The sequence below is a fragment of the Musa acuminata genome, chromosome BXJ1-10 (assembly GCF_036884655.1).
Source record: "Musa acuminata AAA Group cultivar baxijiao chromosome BXJ1-10, Cavendish_Baxijiao_AAA, whole genome shotgun sequence".
In the NCBI taxonomy this organism is placed as follows: Eukaryota; Viridiplantae; Streptophyta; class Magnoliopsida; order Zingiberales; family Musaceae; genus Musa; species Musa acuminata.
In genome coordinates, this window is record NC_088336.1 from 34,499,162 (window position 1) to 34,519,144 (window position 19,983).

General features: G+C 35.4%; 2 protein-coding genes across 3 annotated transcripts; one reads left to right on the top strand and one right to left on the bottom strand.

Moving 5' to 3' along the window:
- Nucleotides 1-729: 729 nt before the first annotated feature.
- LOC135594669 (uncharacterized) lies at nucleotides 730-2,847 on the bottom strand. 2 transcript variants are annotated; one of them, XM_065085092.1, is made up of 2 exons: nucleotides 2,475-2,847; nucleotides 730-2,403 (listed from the first exon to the last, which is right to left on the bottom strand). In XM_065085092.1, the coding sequence occupies exon 2, from the start codon at nucleotides 2,382-2,384 to the stop codon at nucleotides 1,092-1,094; it is 1,293 nt and encodes a 430-aa protein (XP_064941164.1). In that variant the 5' UTR covers nucleotides 2,385-2,403; nucleotides 2,475-2,847; the 3' UTR covers nucleotides 730-1,091. The 2 variants fall into 2 exon arrangements, with proteins under 2 accessions (XP_064941164.1, XP_064941165.1); XM_065085093.1 differs by having other exon boundaries at nucleotides 730-2,378; nucleotides 2,475-2,845.
- Nucleotides 2,848-13,451: 10,604 nt separating this feature from the next.
- On the top strand, nucleotides 13,452-16,111 carry LOC135594671 (cyclin-D3-1-like). The gene is made up of 6 exons (XM_065085094.1): nucleotides 13,452-14,019; nucleotides 14,585-14,671; nucleotides 14,840-14,938; nucleotides 15,023-15,224; nucleotides 15,322-15,443; nucleotides 15,565-16,111. The coding sequence occupies exons 1-6, from the start codon at nucleotides 13,717-13,719 to the stop codon at nucleotides 15,784-15,786; spliced, it is 1,035 nt and encodes a 344-aa protein (XP_064941166.1). The 5' UTR covers nucleotides 13,452-13,716; the 3' UTR covers nucleotides 15,787-16,111.
- The last annotated feature ends 3,872 nt before the right edge of the window (nucleotides 16,112-19,983 follow it).

Genomic DNA, 19,983 nt, shown 5'->3' on the forward strand with positions numbered 1-19,983 from the left:
TTCAGAGTGCTAATAGGAATTAAATTGCTTCTTGATAACATTACTTGGAGATTAGAAATTGATCCTTAGTCTTATTTTGCTGCTTTTCTATTGCTGATCACAATATATTAATTCATTTAAAAACTTTACACTTCTTGTGGTCGATGAATATGTTAGTTTGAAAAAATGATTTTTTTTTCTGACAAAAGATAAACTAGCCAAAAATATTACCTCAAAAATGAGTAATTATTATCCACAGCATCAAAGGCAACCAAATCAGAAAATTTGCCAATCAATTGGCAAAATTTAAAATGCCATATATCGTATTCAAAAAAGTTGTACATTAATTCAAGCCTCTATATGCAAATTATAAAACGTTGGAAGTGATATTTCAATTCCAAGAAATTCTAGTTTTCTTTGTTTCAAGAATACATATAAAATTATCCAATTTCTATTTCCTTTCATTTGGACAATCTATTACAATTGCATATGCAGGTTTGTTTTAGGAATAAAACCGATTGAATTTTTTTTTTTTTTTTTTGTTACGAATCTACTTGACTCACTTAAATCAGATTCAGCTATTTTTCAATTGGGCTTAAGATGGGCTCCAATAGAAAAGAAAGTACCCAAATCGATTTCAAGTTCAAATATCTAAGAAATACTTGCAAGAAAATGAATATATAACATTATATATTCTTACCAATAATTTTCCAAGGAGATGAAGGTGAATACCTAATTCAGAGGCAAATATTTTATAACAAAGCAAATAGTAGATACTTGCACAAGCAAATGATATTTCAAAGGCAACCACGCTAGAACAACATAACTACCGAAAGCAAAGCAAAGACGCACATAAAACGGATAGAGCGAGGAGACTCGCGCTAGTAGCACATCACAGTTCTCCTCATAGTTCAACCTTAATCTAACACAAAGCAAAACACTAGATGAATGCAAAGCAAAGCCACACACGTTAAATAGATAGAGCAGAGGAGACTGTGTTCCTCGTGGTTGCAGCCCAGTCTTCCCGCGTCATGGGAACGTCACAAGGGTGAGCAAAGCTCTTATATTGGTTCCCTTACTCGAGACTTGACTGTGTTCCAACTGGTCTCTTTTCAACCCCACCACTGGTGGACAGCAATTCCCTCGTCCCTGAGCTTCCCATAGAGGGCCAGGCACTCCCAGTAAGCCCTCCTTCTCCCCTTCCCTTGCTTGTGCCACTGGGTCTTGCACTCCAAGAACAGCTCATCCACCAGCCCAGTGGCGCCTTCCCTCACCATATCCTCCACCACCTCGGCCTCCGCCTTCATCACCACATACTCCTCTTCCTTCAAATTCTTCGACAGCCACCCGGCTATCCCACTGGCCACACTTGCATACTTAACTTCGCCCACGACATCCAGTTTGATGATCTCGAACTCGGAGTTCCTTTTGGGGTAATGCTTATTGAACCACTTGTCGATCGTGGCCCTCCCGGGCATTCCGACATCGACGAACACCCTTCTCGAGTACTCGTTGAGCGAGCCGGCCAACAGATTGGAGAGAAACCTCGTCCTCTTCATGGCCCTTGTCGAGGCTTTTCGATCGGAAGGCGGCTCCAGCAATGCATCCTCTAATCCATTCAATACGCCAATGATCGATTCCGGCACGGCAAGCAATTTCCTCCCGATATGAGTGCCGATGAAATCAGCTGCATTTTCGTCCTCGAGTCCGTTCAGCATTTCCATTGATTCTGGGAGGGTGAGCAGCTTCCTCCCTGTTCGTGAGCCCATAAATTCGTCAGCGTTTGCGTCTTTGAGGGCAATGGCGTGGGCCGTCTTCTTGATCCCGACGATGGTGGAACCGAAGCGCCGGATGTAGACGATCCTGTAATTCGCTGGAAAATTGAAGGTGTGCCATGGATCCGAGCTCAGTCGAACGATGGTGACGCCTCCAACTCTCAGAATCCTTTCGACAAACATAAAGGAGGCGTCGCAGAAATCGTCGGCGGCGAGCACAAAGTCGACAGAGCGGTCACGAACGGCCATCCGACTGGCCTCAGACATGACAGGGCGCATCTTGTTCTGCTTCACGAAGGCGAGCCGCGAGCCGGGGTTTCCGAGGAAGAGAGCGCCGTCGCTTGCGCCGGCTACGAGCAGCCCCTCGCGCCTCAGATCGCGGAGGAGCATAGGGAGGAGGAAGGGGTCGTCAGTCCACCGGTGTGGGGACAAGAGGGAGCATGTGCCGTCCCGCGGAAGCATGGATCGAAGCCAGGGATAGGCGAGTATGGCAACCGTTACGAGCACCGACCTGGCGATAACGCGGAGCACTCGTGGGTGGGGAAGACTGATCACGAGCTGATCTCCGCCACCTGCGGCGGCAGCGTGGCTCTCTCCGTGGCGTCTGGTAGCCCTGGGAGGACCCTTCATTGTGCAGATGCCGCTTATACTGCTACTGCAGCAGCGATCAAGAGACTTCTCTTTTCCCAAAGAAGGGAAACCAAAGAGGAGAAATCAAACCTGAGAACGAACGAAAAGGCCGGCGGGGAGGCGGCGACGAGCTTAGCGAGAGCAAAAGCGGGCGGCGGTGTGGTTACCACCCACGAGGGCCACACGGGTGCTCAAGCGTCTCAGCCAAAGGAGCATCAGCAGCCGCATTCGCTCCGCTTCCATGGTGGGCGACCAGATCCCGATGGCGGAGACAATAAACACCAGATCAGACCTCGGTCTCCACCGCCAGTCCCCGGCGGTGGGAAGAAGAAGAAAAAGATGAAGGTGGAGAAATGGAATCGCAATGGGGAAGGAACGCCACTGGAAGGCAGAGAGGAAGCGGCGAGGGTGCGCAGTATATATTCGGAGGAGAGAGAGAGAGAGAGAGGCGAGGGAGTAAATTAGGGAACGGAAGGGGAGGTTGCTACTGTTTCACGGAAATGAGGTTGTGCCGTAGATGTCAGGCTGTCAAACTTACCCTACGCTGTACTCTGTTGAGTGGTTGGTTGGCCGAGTTGGATTGCCATGGGGAACGATGATGAGATCTAGAGAAATCTTGATGAGTTTTGATGATGTGATTTTGATCATGATTTTGAATTCAATTTCGGGTGGGATAGAATTATTCGATGTCTTATCAACTTTAATATACTTTGGGAAATTATGTACTGAATCAAATTAGTTATCTCCTATTGAGAGTTGATTAATTTGAACGGCTTGGATTGGATCACTCACGTCGCGGTGTGTTCCTACCAATTGGATAGGCTGCAACGGTAATGATAACCGACGCGAGTACAGGGGAGCACCGTATCAGATGGCAAACGAAGGTCGGTCTCGTTCAAATGAAGACCGAGACTTGAATTGGACCAACCCACCATATTTCCTCTATGGGTCCACACCACAGACAAAGACTTAACTTAAAGTGCAAAATAGAATATACTCAGAAAATAAATTTGACATTTTAAAAACGCATATTCTTTTTGTATTTAAGAATAATAAATATAAGTAATAAAATTATGCTAGAAAACAAAAAAAAGAATCATTGATAAAATACAAAATTAAAATAATAAATATAAGATTTATATGTTTTGACATTGTTTACCAATATATGGAGAAAAATCAATAATTTTATTATATGAGAATAATGAATACAAGGGGTAGAACTTTAGAAACCCAAATCTAAATACAAAATCCATACTACCTTCTCATGTAAAACTTAAAATAATTTTTTCCTTTTTTTTTCCCATAGTCTCTCTGGATAAGAAAGACAATGAGTAGGTAGGTTTGGGAATATATTTAAAATATGCATTGTGAGCCCAATGCATATTTTAAATATAAATTAATATTTGGTAATTTTTTTTTTAAAAAAATCGTATTTAGCCTAGAGATTATAATGCATTTTAATATTTGTAGAATGCTAATATAAATTTTTAAATTCCCAAAGTACCATATGATATTACCTAAAACCATAAGATTACTAATATTTTTTATTTTTATAAATATTTTATATTCATTTTTATGATTATGGTTTTTATTTATTATATATACGAGCCATACAATTTTTTAAGATTATATACATTATTTTTAAGTAAATATTATATATATATATATATAATATTAAAAATATTAGAATGACAAATTTTATATAATATTTAATTTATTTTAAAATATAATTTTATCAAACAAAATTAATACATATTTAAAAAATAATTTTTATCGAACACTTAAAGAATTTTATAACTTTTTTCTCTAAATATATGTTCACAAAAGTAACCTATATTTGGTACTTTCTCATGCTAAATAGTAAAAACATTAGGTATTTACATAGTAACAAATATAACCCATTAGTACTTCTCTAAATCTGATTATAAATCTAAAACTTTAGCTAACCCTCGTAGACATATTATCTTCTGTGATTAATTAATCTTAATATTTTAATTCTTATATTTTGAAAAGTTATATTGATATCATTATGGTTATATAAGTAATACATCTATGTCTAATTACCCCAACATCATTAATTTTATTAATTAAAATATAAAAAAATAATCTTAAGGTTTCAGTTGATGGTGACGAACAATAATGCTGTTGGGGGGTTACGAATGACTATTATGAATGAAGAGAATAACGACAATAGGTGATGATCGCTCTACATCTATGTCGGTGTCATTGTAGTTACCGAACGATAAAACAATCGTCGATGTAGATACCGAACGATGTTGCTCTACATCTACGTCAACATCAATGTAGATATAAAATAGTTTTTACCTTTCGTTATCGTTTTGCTCATCTACAACATTTACTTGTGGCCCCAGCAATATCGTTGTCCGTCATCACTAATTGAGATGTTTCTATCGGTAAAATTGATAATGTTAGAATAAATGAATCTAAATATTTTACTTTCATATAATTTATATAGATATCAATTTATTTTTTAAAATATAAAAAATAAAAATACTAAAGATAATATGTAATTAACCCAACCGTTCCCAAAAAAGTATCGTAATCAATATGAAAGATAAAATCTAGCGCAGGATCTCATCTCCGTCTCTTCCTATTTCCTTTTTTTTGTTGGTGAGTGACGGCTAGTGAAAATTTAGACAGTGCAGGATAATAATAAGAACAACAATAATAGAGAGAGGTGTCTCCCCTCTCCTCGTGTGGGCTCTCCTCCACCTCATTATATAAATCCAAAAGGAAGCCAAATGAAACACCCTACACCGGAAGCCACCGCCCTCACTCCGCTCCACACAAAGGGTACGGTAGGACCCAACGATTCCCCTCGCCGTACACCCTTTTCATGTGTGCGAATCATGTGAAGCTCCACCCATCATTCGTTCCTGCTACTAAATTAAGTGTATTGTTATTATTATTATTATTTCGATTTCCTCACGTTGCGGGATGGTTGGAATCTCAATGAACGGTCCAAAATAACTTCAATTTTTTGGCTTTTGGTGGTAATTAATGTGTGGTAAGTTGCCACACATATGGTCGCTTGCCAACATTTTAATATGGTTTATTTCATGGTATGTGAGCACACGAACTCTTAATTCAAGTTGGAAAAAGGTGTATTGGCTCGATTAACTATGACGAGAGTTTCATCACACGATCCAAGACACGCGGTGATAAATATAACGATAAGAAACATTTCTATTGTTGGGTTGGACAGTTAGACTCATCTTTTTTAAGTTGATCGACCGTTTGAATCAAAACTTTAGGCTCATCTTTAGGTTGGATGTGCGATAGGGAAGATCGCATTCAAGCGATCGTACGGAAGGAAGGGTAAAGGAGGAGACTTTGCTCATCTCTACGGCAAGCAGTCAAAGCATCTTGGATCCGTGAACGGCATTCAAATTTATGGGGATGCACTGTCTCCAACCATTTTGATGCACACCTTCGATGCACAACACTGAGAGAGTGACTACAGGAAAAGGACAGGTGATATAAAGGAGCAAGGTGAGGACAGCAGAGGTCAGAATCATGCCGAGCCTCATCATCTCCGGTCTCACCATTGAATGATGGTGAATGAGGACAACATGATCAAATCCGGTTTATTTGCCGAGGAAGAACTTAATGAAGAAACAAAAAACAGTGATCAAATTTATTGACAGTGGTACGGCAGATTTTGATGATCCCTCTAATTTCGAAGATAACTTAAAGTTCAATGTCTGTGGTAAGATGTGGAACGCGTCAGAGATTTAAAAACATAATCATGCATGATTATTGTATTGGGAGTATTCGGGACAAAAGTCACTTTAATATTTAAATTATATATAATAATAATAATAATAATAATAATAATAATAATTTTTTTTTTTTTAGATAAACGATTATATTGGATCTCCGATCATTATTCAATCGTGAAGACATGTGTGAAGAACGATAAATATTTTTATTAGTGCTAATTTGATATCAAACTTGTAAGGTGACATGACGTTGGATTGCTCACATGACATTTCTTACTTTTGCAAAATATTGAAAAACCATAATATTTTTAAATTTTAATTTATACAACTTAATTTTAATTAATTTAATATTAGCTAATAATTAAAAAAATTAAAAAGAGTTTCCGAAACCTATGCCAATAATGTTGAACTCTCCGACTCTATGCATAGTCGTTACCATGTAAGTAGTTAGTTTAAATTAGTGTTATTTCTAAATAACTTTACTTTTTATCTTACTGATGTCTAGTTTCTTTTCTTTTATATTAGTATTATTTTTTTATCGATTTTATTATTTGTGCAAGATACATTTATAGATCAATATCAATAATATTATGTGTTGGTCTATGTCAAATTCTTTAATAAAATCATGAATTTTATCCTGCCTCATACTATAAATCCTATTCGACTAAGGTGGAGAGACGGTTGATTGCCTCATACTAACGGTCCTCTAAAATCCTTATGGCATAGATCTATTGTCACTATCATACCCTCATTGTGAATCATGTCGCCAACGCCTCATTACATTCTCATACATATACTAATTGGTTTAGTGATGTACAAATATTAGCTTTAAAATCTGAGCTCAAATCATCGCTACGATCCTCATTTTTATTGTAAATAAATTTCTATGTAGCCTTATGGTAGGTATTCTTCATCTTCCTTCGCTTTTTTTTTAATTACATTATCCCTTGCCTATTTTGTTATATCGATAGATCTCCATTAAAATCTTTTTCTATTTTATAACATCGAGATAATTGTTAATCAAATATTGCTTTAGTTGAATGTTTCATCTACCCCGATCAATATAGTCATAATAAATATATTACCAATAATGATAATTATTGTCTAAATAGTATATGATTTCAAGCATTAATATGAATTTGTTCCTTTCGTGTAATATTTTTTTAAAAAAATCAAATTAATAAGTTACGATTTGCCTAATTTTTATTAAATTTTAAATAACAAGTTATGATTATATGTAATAAACCCTACTTTGCCACTATGAATATGTCAATCACCCTAATAGACATTAAATATATAGAATTGACATAATATGGGTGATGCAGTCATCATTAAATTTATTAATCATAGTATTAAAAAAGTTATTTACTCCCTAATTAGCCCTATTTTACATTATAAATATGTCAAAAATCCTAACAATAATTAAATATATAAAAATAACCCAATCTTATTCAAATAGTGATAAATCATCATCAATTAGACTAATCATACTATTAAAAAAACCTAATTACTCCATAATTTACTTTTTTGTATCACACTAAATATGTCAAATATATTGAAAAGCATTAAATACATAAAATGAACCTTATATTATTTAATTTATAATGAAATCATCATAAAATTTACTAATCACAGGATTAATATATTTTGACCTAATATGAGTCAAAATTTAATTAAAAACATCATTAAAATCATTAATCATAATATTAAAAAAAAATTAAAATCTTATCAACCCTCTTCTACCATCATAAATATGTAAATTATCGTAATACACATTGAATACATATATTTCAGTCAATATATATCTAATTTCAATTAAATCGATATTAAACATACCAATCACAACATTAAAATTATTAATTACTCTTAATAAATCCTATTCAACTATCATAAATATGTCAAATAACATAATAGACGTTAATCACATAGAATAAGATTAATTATCTCATAAATCAATAAAAATCTAAAAAAATATACATCATCTCTTGATTAAAGTGACCATCCTCTAAATTAAGTATTAAACATCCCAAATGAGTTTTTCAAATTTGATCCAATCCATAAATTATATATATTTTTTAGATAGTAAAAAAGTGAGAATGAGAGAGATATATAAATACAAATGAGTTTAAGAGAGCTGGAAAAGTGTAAAAGAGTAAAAGGGATTGAAAGATAGGGAGAAGGATTTAAAAACTCTTTGAACAAATTCTGATTAAATTTACCATTCAAACCGATCAAATCTAAGCCTTTGATCGATATCAATCGAAATTCAACGATTATTGAGTTTTGATTGTACGACTCGGTATAAACCTCATATCGCTCGTTTTGAGATACTCATTTCATAACCATTCGATACGCCACATGTTGCATTTTTATTGAATTGATATGTACTGTCCGTATTGTATTATCAAGCAGTGTTACAAACTGTGATAATAACCATTAAACAAGCTTGAGCAATTATATTCTATTCTAAACTGCCCATCAAGTTTATGGATTGCCGTGCTCAATTTTGCATGATCAGATCCCTAATCATCTTTCACCAAAGTCGTCTTTGACTACAACTGTGATGCTTTATGTTTGTCTGTTTCGATTTGGTCCTTGACAAGCCACTGACTATTTGGAAGTTATGCTGACGAAGAGTTGGCTCACTCTCATGTTTATGCCTACAAAGTAATCAGTATTCACAATGCAGTCTTATTATATGTAATTACTCTACAATGCCTTCTCTGCTGCTGAATTCTATGTGTGGCGTATTTGATTCTGTACTTTGTGAGCAAAAGAGGCCAATTAGATGCAGCAGCCATGTTTTAAATCCATGCATGTTCTCATCTAGATTGGGCCTCTGGTTGTAATGCCACCTCAAATCATGCATTACACAAACCTATATAGTTCATGTTGTATATGCGTTAACTTAAATGTTCATGTTAATTGAGAAGTGCAAACATCACAAGTTATTTATTTTTATTTTTGATAAATTACCCAACAAAATTTCTTTCATTCATGGCAAGAGACTTTCTGCTCCTCTTTGGAGTTTGGGCGAATTCAAAACGAGGAACTGATGTGTATCTTTCCACGCCAATGTGATCTCAGAGCCATATGTAGCAGCAAGCAACACCACCATAGAAGATACGTGAAAGCAACACCTCAAAGTACTCCTTGGTATCTGCTACACACTAAACTACTTCTTTATCTTGTTCATGAGCCCTTAAAAAGCACATCACCACCGAGGGTGCCTCTGCACGAGGTCTTTTTTTTTGTTTAACGACCTTGCTGGTGTCATTTTGACCACCACCGCCCAATGACTACCTCACTGATGCTCTCGGCACCACTCCATCTGCCTGCTATATGTGCGTTACTCATCCTAAGCTATGACAGTCCAAACCAGTTGAGTTCATGCGTGCATGGCACCATCCAACGCAGACAATGTGCTCAAAAGGTCAGAAGACAGTAAACAATTGGTGCATTGAGTGTCCAGTGTGAGAAGCACCAAGGAGGGGGGAACATAATGTTCAAGGAATCATAGTAGGAAGAACCTTAGTGTTAGAGCTATCTATTATTTGAGATATTTGCAAGCCTGATGGCCAACGAAGAACAGTTTGCAAGGCAAACGCTGTAATGTCCTTCAATGTTTTCTAGGAAAGAGAGTTTGAGCCTTAATGGTGTTTGTAATAAGCTACAAATTTCTGTGTTAGTACGTTAATGATGTTTGAAGTAAGTATTTGGCTCCAAAACGGTGGGGGTTTTGTCCTCCTTCAAGATTAGGAGACAAGGCGAACACTCTCAAGTCAAGTTGATGTGTATATTAAGTTGACTGGACCTGAAGTTGGGAGTCTCCGGCAAGCATTACACCCTCCAGACCTGAAGTTATATATATATGGTGGAAGCAGGAGTACTTGTCCGATTAATACGCAAAAGACACTACAATCTGACTCTCTCTTTCAAGCTTTTTTGCCAGCAAATTAACCTGAAATAGATGGTTCGAGTGCCTCGATGTAGACAAACAACTTGGATGGCGTCAGTGAGCATCAAAACTGACGAGATACAACTTCAAGAGTCGATAATAAACACAACTTGCAGCTTCAGACGTATATGACCTTTCTGTGCCAAGGGAGACGCTCATCAGCTCTCGAGACGGTGCCACTATTAGATTACATACAATCTAAACTAATCTGAAGTCTGTATGTTTTGCGATCATAAATTTCCTGTCAGCAGCTAAACATGCGAACTGAACAGTTTTAACCCACGGGACTGCCGGTACGTACGTAGTTGCAGTACACTGCGCTTGCCTTTGCAGATCCCAGGAACTTTTGATCAGTCGTCCTAAGCTCTTAAAGCTACAATATATGCATCATTTTCGAGGAGTAATTTAGTGTGAGAGGAGCTCCGATACAATAGAGGAAGCACGAACGCACTTGTAGAGTTTAGTTGCATGGGCATAGATGGATATGCATAGAAATGCAGTTCCAAGAACTCCAACCTCAAAACAGATCAAAGAGTGTGGTAAGGAGATCAGTGCCTGATATCAGAGCCATGCACCCACCATCCCTTGCTCACCAATAGATTCAAAGATCGAAAAAGGCCCGGACTGCAAACGAAGAGAAAGGGATGGTGCGCTAGCTTATGGAGATCTGCAAAGGCGTGCATGCGACACGGTCTATGCTTAAAGCCTTCCTCATCTGAGTCACAGAAAGAGCTGGACAAGAAACAAGGAACAGTTGAACGTTTCAAAAGGAGGCTCGTCTCTTTGGAGCAATTCTGAAAAGTAAAAGCTTTGAGTGCCTTCCTTGTTCTTTCTTCCTGATACCTGATTCAGTAAAGAACAACTCTGGTCCTATGAAACTTAATTAGTTGGTATATATTCAATGTTATCCTCCTTCTCGTACTTGCAAGAACACCATGATGCAGGGTGGTCCATGGTCAAGATTCTTAATAACCCAACTCTTGGGGTTAGATAGATAATGGATTACGAGGACAAAGGTGGTGGATGGATCTTGAGTGCATCTGAAGTATAGTTGACCGGAACCTAAGTTGCAGGTAATCAATCTTGGCGTAGATTGTGGTGGGAAACGGTCATAGATTAAGCCTGGATCACATGCAACCCTTCGATCGATCTTAGACGACTAGTAATTAATTAGCCCGTGTCGTGATTTCCCTATACAAAATGTTGCTTAGTAGATCTTACCTATTCTTAGCCACCGGCATTGCAATTTGATAGCTGAAGATAACAAGAAATGTAGCGTGTTTTTCCTCCCTTCATTTCTAAGAAATCGACGCATGATATTGATTTTTTTTCTCTCTGTAATTTTGAGAAATTTGATTTGGTGATCAAAAACTAATGTTTGGATTTGATACGAATTAATGATGATATTTATTTATTTTATTAGTTGCTTGGGCCACTGTTTCTTAAAAGGAAGGTTTTGGCTCGCCGGTCTCGTTCGAACCATCAACCAGGGAAGTTTACCTTCTCATTGGTCGTCAGCCACTGGGCCCGACGGTTGATCGAAGAATGTAGGCAAAGCAAAAGACGAACATCCGCGTCAGCCAATGAAAAGGCACCATACTCATAGTCACCGGTGGATGCGCAAGTTTTCATTCATTTCTCATTCTGATTTGAATGACAATATTATCAGTGACAAAGCATTTCATGTGCATATTAATCCCTCTTTCTTCAATCCCTATTCATTTCTTATATTGATCATATCTAAGAGACAATTCCATGAACGACAAATCATAAAAAGTTGCTTCACATGCCTAACAACCAATCCCTCGCAGCAAAAATGACATTAATAATTGCCATGGATTCCACATACATTAGATTGCAGGATAACTTGTTGACAAGGGAGACCAAAGGGAATGGCCATGAGGTATGAAAGATATAGACATTGAAATTGCAACTCATGAATCCCTTGGAAGATTTCTGATAATAATCAGATGATACACTCCATTTCCACTTTCCATAACTCAGAAACAAAGCAGCAATCTGTGGACTTTGCTGTGATTCAGTGCAAGATTAATCAAGCTACACAAATGCACTGCATGTTAAAAACAAATCCAACACATTCATCTCCTAGCACTTGTAGATTGTGTGAAAGGTGCAATCCCTCCATGAACCCTTTTTTCTTTTAGATCTTATCCTGTGAATATATCTCAGAGAACATGACAAATTCTTAAATGTGATTGAGGCGGGGGAGTCTTTGCAGTATAACACAACAAATTAATTATATAAAACATCTATACTAACAATTAAATTTGCACGCAGCAAGAGATGAGCTCCCCATCAAAACAAAAAATAAGTCAAAATGATTGTAAAGAAAGTTATTAGGGATTAATAAAAAAATATTTCTGGGTGAAACCTTAAAATATTAGCCTTCTCATTCTTCTAATAACAAAATATAGGTGCACAAGTTCCCAAGAAAGAAAGAAAGAGGAGGAGGAGGACTGGAGACTGGGCCCTGCTCTAATTGGTCAGAATCTGCCATATCTATTTCCAAAACTACCCTCAACAATGCCTGAAAGGTCCCTCAAAAGAATTGACCCTTTCCAGTTTCCCCTGTAATATACCTGTTGACTGCCCCCAGATGGTGAGCTGTCTCCCTCCCAAGCCACTGTAATCTATTCAAGGTTGTGCAAATCCAAGACTATATATATCCCAAGGAATAAAAAGAAGATGCTCCTAAATGTTTTATTTTTTCCTCATAAAAATTGAACATTTTTGAAAAACCTATTTTGCAATGCATTGTCATCCGAAATCATCCACCACAATCCACTGGCAATAGATCACAATGAATTATTTATCCATTGCTTTATTGGGTACAGGAAACCTAAAAAAAAGAATTGGTGATTTTGACAACAACTGTAGATGAGTATCAAGTGAATTGTTGGAAATATACTTCATGCCTGTAGAAAATTAATAGCCCATCATCCACTGATCTCCATCTGAAAGGGAAGTAATACTTCATGCACACATGTGATCACTGCTAATAAATTGGAAATCTTGATCACCAAACCAAATAGATTAATGAGCTTCTTGGCATTTGTGTTCTGGCAAGTTCACTATGATTTGTGATGGTCCCCAATTTGGGAGTCCCAAAAAGCCTCCCCTTAAACAATGTCTTTGTACTTTGTACAACCATATCATATACAGTATAATCACCACAAAGAAAAAAAAAATGTTCCCACCTATCAATTATCACATCATCACTTTTCTTTTACTATTCATCATCACTCCTACAACCCCACACAGCTGAAACCCACCACCACAAATCCCACAAAAAGATATTTTCAATCTTTTTTCCTTTGTTTTTTTGTCTTCCTCTCCCCTCACCAAACTCACTCTCTCTCTCTCTCTCTCTCCATTGGCAACAAAAAACCTTACTTTCCTCTCTATACAACAGTGAGTCCCCTTCGCCTCTCCTCCTCCCCTTCTTCCAACTCTGGAATACTGTTAGCATAGAACTCGTTTTCTATATAAAAAGGAGTCCTCTTTGAAGGAAGGGGAGGAGGAGGGAGAAGGCGGAACAGGGACCTTTTATCTGGATTGAAGTTTTCACACTCTTTTGTCTACATCTATATCTCTTCTGTGTCACTGTGCAATGAGTCCATGCTTTGACTGCTCTTCCTCTACCCTCCTCTGCGCTGAGGACAATGACAGCATCCTGGGCTTCGATGATGAGGAGGAGAAGGTCGGGCATAGGCTGAGTTGGGTTCCTGAACCAAAAAGGTGCGATTTTTATGGGGATTTGCTCGTGGATTTCCCCCTGCAGTCGGATGAGTTCTTGAGCTTGTTGGTCAAGAAAGAGCCGGAGCATCTGCCGAGGGAGGACTATGGCGAGAGGCTTCGGTCAGGGACATTAGAACCTTCCATCAGGAGAGATGCTATTGATTGGATGTGGAAGGTGGGTTCCTTTTTTTTCTGAATATTTTTCTTATTTTCCCCTTTCTTGTTCTTCGTCTCCTCCATTGATCTTGCTGAATATTGTTTTGAGTTTTTGATGATTTTCTCAAAGAAAACGAAGACCTATTATTCATAAATTCACCACTTATTCTAGATGCATATTCTCCTTCTCGTTCCTTTTTCTTTTTGGTGCATTGTTTCATCTTCCTGCATCTGTCATATATGGAGATGCATATTCGATTTATTCTGCCTATTTACGAGTTTCTTTATCACTTCTACATCTAGAATTTTTAAGTATATGATTTAGGTTAATGGGTGGGATTATTTGATCCATGAAATAATAAAATTTTGGTTTCTATTTTACCCTTGCTTAATATTTTGTCTGCACTTCCTGGAATGTGGTTTGGGGGAAACAACCTTCTCTTTCTTGTTTGTTTGCTGTTGTGATTTCTTAGTATCAAGCTTCGGTTCTTCTTTTCCTTTTCCTTTTTCCTCTCTAATATTTTCCTCTCTAATATCTTCCTCTCCTCAGCTCTGCACTGACATATTTTTGGCTTATGGAACAGGTTCATGCCTATTACAATTTTGGACCACTGAGTGCCTATTTATCTGTCAATTACTTTGATCGGTTCCTCTCCGAATATGAACTCCCAGTAAGAATCATGTTCATTCCCTGTTATATGATCTTTTATGCATTCATTGCCCATTTTCTTTTGTGTCAATTGTAGCCTTTATTTTAGTCTGATTCCTATGTTGTTATACAGACTAGTCTAATACACTAATTTTTCCTCTTTTTTCTTTGTTGTTATCTATAATTGTAGCAAGGCAAGACATGGATGACACGACTATTATCTGTGGCCTGCCTATCTTTGGCTGCCAAGATGGAGAAAACTGATGTCCCTCAGACCCCAGATTTACAGGTGAGAGAACATCAGGTGTAGAATTCACTGATGTAATCTCCACAAACATAGCTCTTGTAACCATTTATAGATTGCCTTGAATAGGATGGTGAGGCAAAGTATGTGTTTGAAGCTAGGGCCATTATGAGAATGGAGCTGATGGTGCTGAACACCCTCAAATGGAGGATGCAAGCTGTGACTCCTTTCTCATTCATAGATTTCTTTCTTCACAAGTTCAATGGTGACAATGTACCTAACCAGTCATCGATCGTTCGGTCCTCCGAACTCATCTTGAGCACAACTAGAGGTGCCTTTCTTCCACAGCTGTAAATTTGAGGATTTGATTTGTGGCATGAGTAGGTGGTTTAGCGTTGTATGTCTAAGAATGAAGCAATTGCATGCAGGCATTGATTTCTTAGCATTCAGGCCTTCGGTGACTGCTGCGGCCATTGCGCTGTTGGTTTTGGGAGAAATCCAGAATGTGGATGTTCAGAAGGCCTTGTCTTGTTGCTCCCATGTTGCAAAGGTAAAACAATTCTATTATTATTTCAAGTTAAAGACCAGTACTAATTGTTTATTTACTTTGGATCGCAAGAGTTGTTATACTTCTTTGGATGATTTTTGTTGTCTTCGATGGGTGTCGGCAGGAAGGAGTGTTGGAATGCTATGAAGTGATTCAAGACAAAGTATTGATGAGGAAGCAGTCAGCTAAAGATGTTAGCCTATCAGCATCCTCTGTGCCACAAAGCCCAATTGGGGTGTTGGATGCTCCATGCCTGAGCTACAAGAGTGATGATGCAACTGTTGTGTCACATGCAACTTGTCTTGGTACTTCTCCAGCTAGCAAGAGGAGGAAAATAAGCAGATGACCAATCTCATGGAGTATTGTTTTGTCTGCTCATCATCTCTTGGGAGGTTCTGGTGCTTTGGAACATGTATTTTGGTTTGGTTAGGGAGGATTTTGGTGTGTTCAGGGGTTTAACCCCCACCCCCACCCCCCAAAAAAAAAACGAATGAATGAAAGAATGACTTCAAAAAGAAACAGTAGAAACAAAAAATACAGGTGTGGAATCAGTTTCTCTGTTGCTCATGCCTTTTAACTGTGGATGAGGCAGCCACCAACTTTTTTTGTTATAAAACATCAGAATGAGAAGTGCCAAAAGGATAAATTTGACAGAATCAGTTGCTCTTTTAGGTAAAGTTGCTGCGAGAGAGGAATAATTTACATACTGGTTTCCTTGTTGAGATGAGCAAACCAGCAAGCAAATTCTTTAAAGGATCAAAAGTGAGCAATGCAGACAGAAAAGAAAAAGAACAGAATGTGAAGGGGAAAAAAAAAAGAGAGAGCAGGAAGTGGATTTTTCTTTAAGAGAACTGTGTTCCTTTGTCACCATCTACTTAAAAAATCGTTTTCTAGTATTTCTAATGCCCACCACCTGACTGCTTGTCTGCTTAGACTCTGGAATTTGCTTACCCTATGGCATGAAGGAAGAGCCCACTGTCAGTAGAAATCTTGGGAAGGCAACAACATACAATAAGAACCTTCAAGGAGCAGAGAAGGTCACATAACACCACTATATAATAGGTGGGTGTGGGACTGTAGGTGGACTTCTATTTGGAAGTTTCAGTTTCTAAATCAAGATCATAAAGAATGAGGGGAATTGTTCCCTGCAGGCCTCTTCTCTCATTTTTGGCTCCCTCTGTTAGGCATTTTACTTAGCCTCAATAATCAAGTACATAATCCTGAGATCCAATCTGCAAAAGGCCATTGCAAATTATGCATATGAATTTTCTGATACCAGTTTGGATTAAAATAGGACAGTAGCATGTGATAAGCAACCCACTGAGGTCCACTTCAATTAAAGGGTATCTATCACATGTGCACTTATGTGGCACACAACATAGCACTGTCACTTTGGCCACTGTTCACTGTCAAACGTGCTATTTGGTCTCATCTACGCTTGAATACAAAGTGATGCCACGGAGCAGTTGGCTGACCATACTATTTAATCTTTGCTTGGTAGCATCCTTTCATGTTCATGTATACAGTTCATGCTCTCCTGTATTTTGGCCATTTAGTTATTATGATTTCATCGAAAAAAAGTTTTTTTTTATTTTATGAATCAAGGTTTTCTCTAATGTCGTCGATACGAGACGATCAATATATAATCTTACCTTATTGTATATAAAGAGATTATTTTCGATGACTCGAATCATAAACATTTGATGGTATTTAAGAAATCATATTGTTTAGTTCAAAATGATTATCTTTTAATTTGATTTTTGTCACCGACATCAACTTCTTGTCTTTCTCAGATTCATTCGTATGATCAAAATGGTCAAATCAAACACATAATGGATATATAAACACTGTGCATATGAAAAACTCTTCTTCGCATACTTTGCCAAAAAGATAAATTTAAAACAGTTCCTATCCGGAAGGATTCTAATTTATACTAACCCCATCTCTTGATATAGTAACAGAGCAAAAAGTAGCCACAATCTTAAACAAATACATTGAGCTGACGAGTGAAGTACCTAAATACAATACTATCAAGTCGGTCTAAAACTTTGATGGAAAAGGTAAAACAGTTACGTTAAAGTCACTAATAATTAATATAAAATTATATTATCCGATAAATATGAAACTTAATCGATTTTAATATAGTACTATAGTACTATGTGAAGTGACACGAGGCATCTTCATCGTCAAGGTATTTAGAATTATAAACAATGAGTTACGAGGTCATTCGAAAAAGGAGACCATCATATTGATACCCAAATATAATATCAAATAGGCCAGGACCAATAAGAATAAAAAAATTAGTTCAAAAGCAAAAAGTTCAATTAGTAATTTAGAATATATAAATACTTCCGGAGAAGATATTAGAATTGATAGGTCTCATGATCAAAAGAAGAATAAATATTATTTACTTACAACGTGGATCGAAAAAAAAAACTAAAAAAATTGATAGTACCATATTTAAAATTTGGTATATTAAAAAAGTTAAACATAATAATAGATACAAATTATTGTTCATAAGGATCTTATATAGTAGATGTAAAAAATATTTACAAATATAATTATAGTTCTGAAATTTATAAAAATAAAAAGATGTTTTGAGTGTCATTAATATTTATGCCCCAAGTCAAATTGGATGATCAAACTAAAAAAGAATTTTGTGCAAACTTAGATTATATTATTAAAAAAAAATACCTATAACCGAAAAACCTATAATTAAAGGAGATTCGAATGGTCATGTATACAAACAACATATATGATAGAAAGGGGTATATGGTGATTTCGATTTTGGATTTTATAACTTTGTATGATTTTATAATTATAAATATTCACTTCAAGAAAAGAAATAAATATTTAATTACTTACAAGAGTAATCACAACTATTATTAAATATATTTTTTCTCACTAGAAAAATAGATATAGCTATTTGTTTGAATTATAAAGTTATATCCGGTGAAAGTTTAATGAATCAATGATGCTATTGGATATTTGTTATAGAAAATAAAAGAAGAAAAAGATAGATAGTAAAAAAAATTACTAGAATTAGAAGGTAGAATTTTATAGATAATAATGTGAATATTTTTAAGAATAAGATAAAAAGTGGGATGACTTAGAAACTTTGATGATGATAATATTAATATTATATAGACTAAGATGATTAATAAGATTAAGAGCTTAATAAAGAAGATTTTTGGTGAAACTGAAAATAGAGATATAACCTTAAGAGAGAGGGTGGTGGTTCGAGTAAGTTTAAAAAATAATTTTTACTAAAAGATCATATTTTAAAAATTAATAAAATTATATAAAAAAATAAAAGATATAAAGAATATAAAAAAGGGCTTAGAAAACAATTAGTATGATAAGATATAAAGCTTATGATAATTTTTATAATAAATTAAATATTAAATATGGTGAAAAAGATATACAGACAATAAAAAAGTGTAAGAAATTAGGTAATATTAATTGTATTAAAAACAAATATTAAAAAATAATTATTAATGATAATGAGATTAAAAATAAAAAATTTATAAATTATTTACTAAATATTCTACATAGGATTTAGATTTAATGATAAATAATAGTGGTAGATTTAATATTTATTTATTTATTTATAAAATTAGAGTTAATAAAGTAAAAGACATATTAAAGAATATGAAAATAGTTAAGAGTGTGTGATTTGATGGCAATGAAAAAATTTAGATGACAAGCGAGTAGCTTGGTTAACTAATTTATTTAATAAAATTATGAGATTCGAAAGGATGATCGATGATTGGAGAAAGAGTTTCTGGTACCAAATTATAAAAATAAGAGTAATATGCAAAATTATTCAAATTATAAAAAAAATAAAATAACTAGCCATACTAGAAAACTTTAGAAAAAAAGTTATCAATAGTAGGATAAAGCATAAAATAAATATATCTAAAAATTAATTTAGTTTTATGCTTAAAAGATTAATCATAGAAGCTATTTATTTATTAAAATAAATAGTAAAAATTGTAAGAAAAACTAAATTTGCATATTTTTTTTTAACTTAGAGAAAACATATGATAAGGTTTCTAAAGTTTTATTATAATAAGTTTTAGAAAAGAAAGATATATGTACTACTAATTATATTGATGTTAATAAAGATATATATGATAATATAACTACTAGTTTTATAATTATAGAGTGCACGTCCAGTAAGTTTTTCATTAACATACGATTATACCAAGGTTCTGCATTAAGTCAAACTTTTTCATATTGATAATGGACAAAATTACTAATCACTTATATGATAGACTTTTATGGTATATATTATTTGCTGTTGATATTATTTTAGTTGATGAGAGTCTAAATGAAATTAATTATAAACTTGAACTACTGAGATAAGCCTTACAAACTAAAAATTTAGATTAAATAAGATTAGAATTGAATATATAAATATAATTTTAGTAAGTATATAAATATAAAAGAGAATATAGTTAAATTAGATAAAAAAATCCTTTAAGTAAAAGGACTATGTGTCTTGTTTCAATTATTAAATAAGATAAAAAATTACTATTTA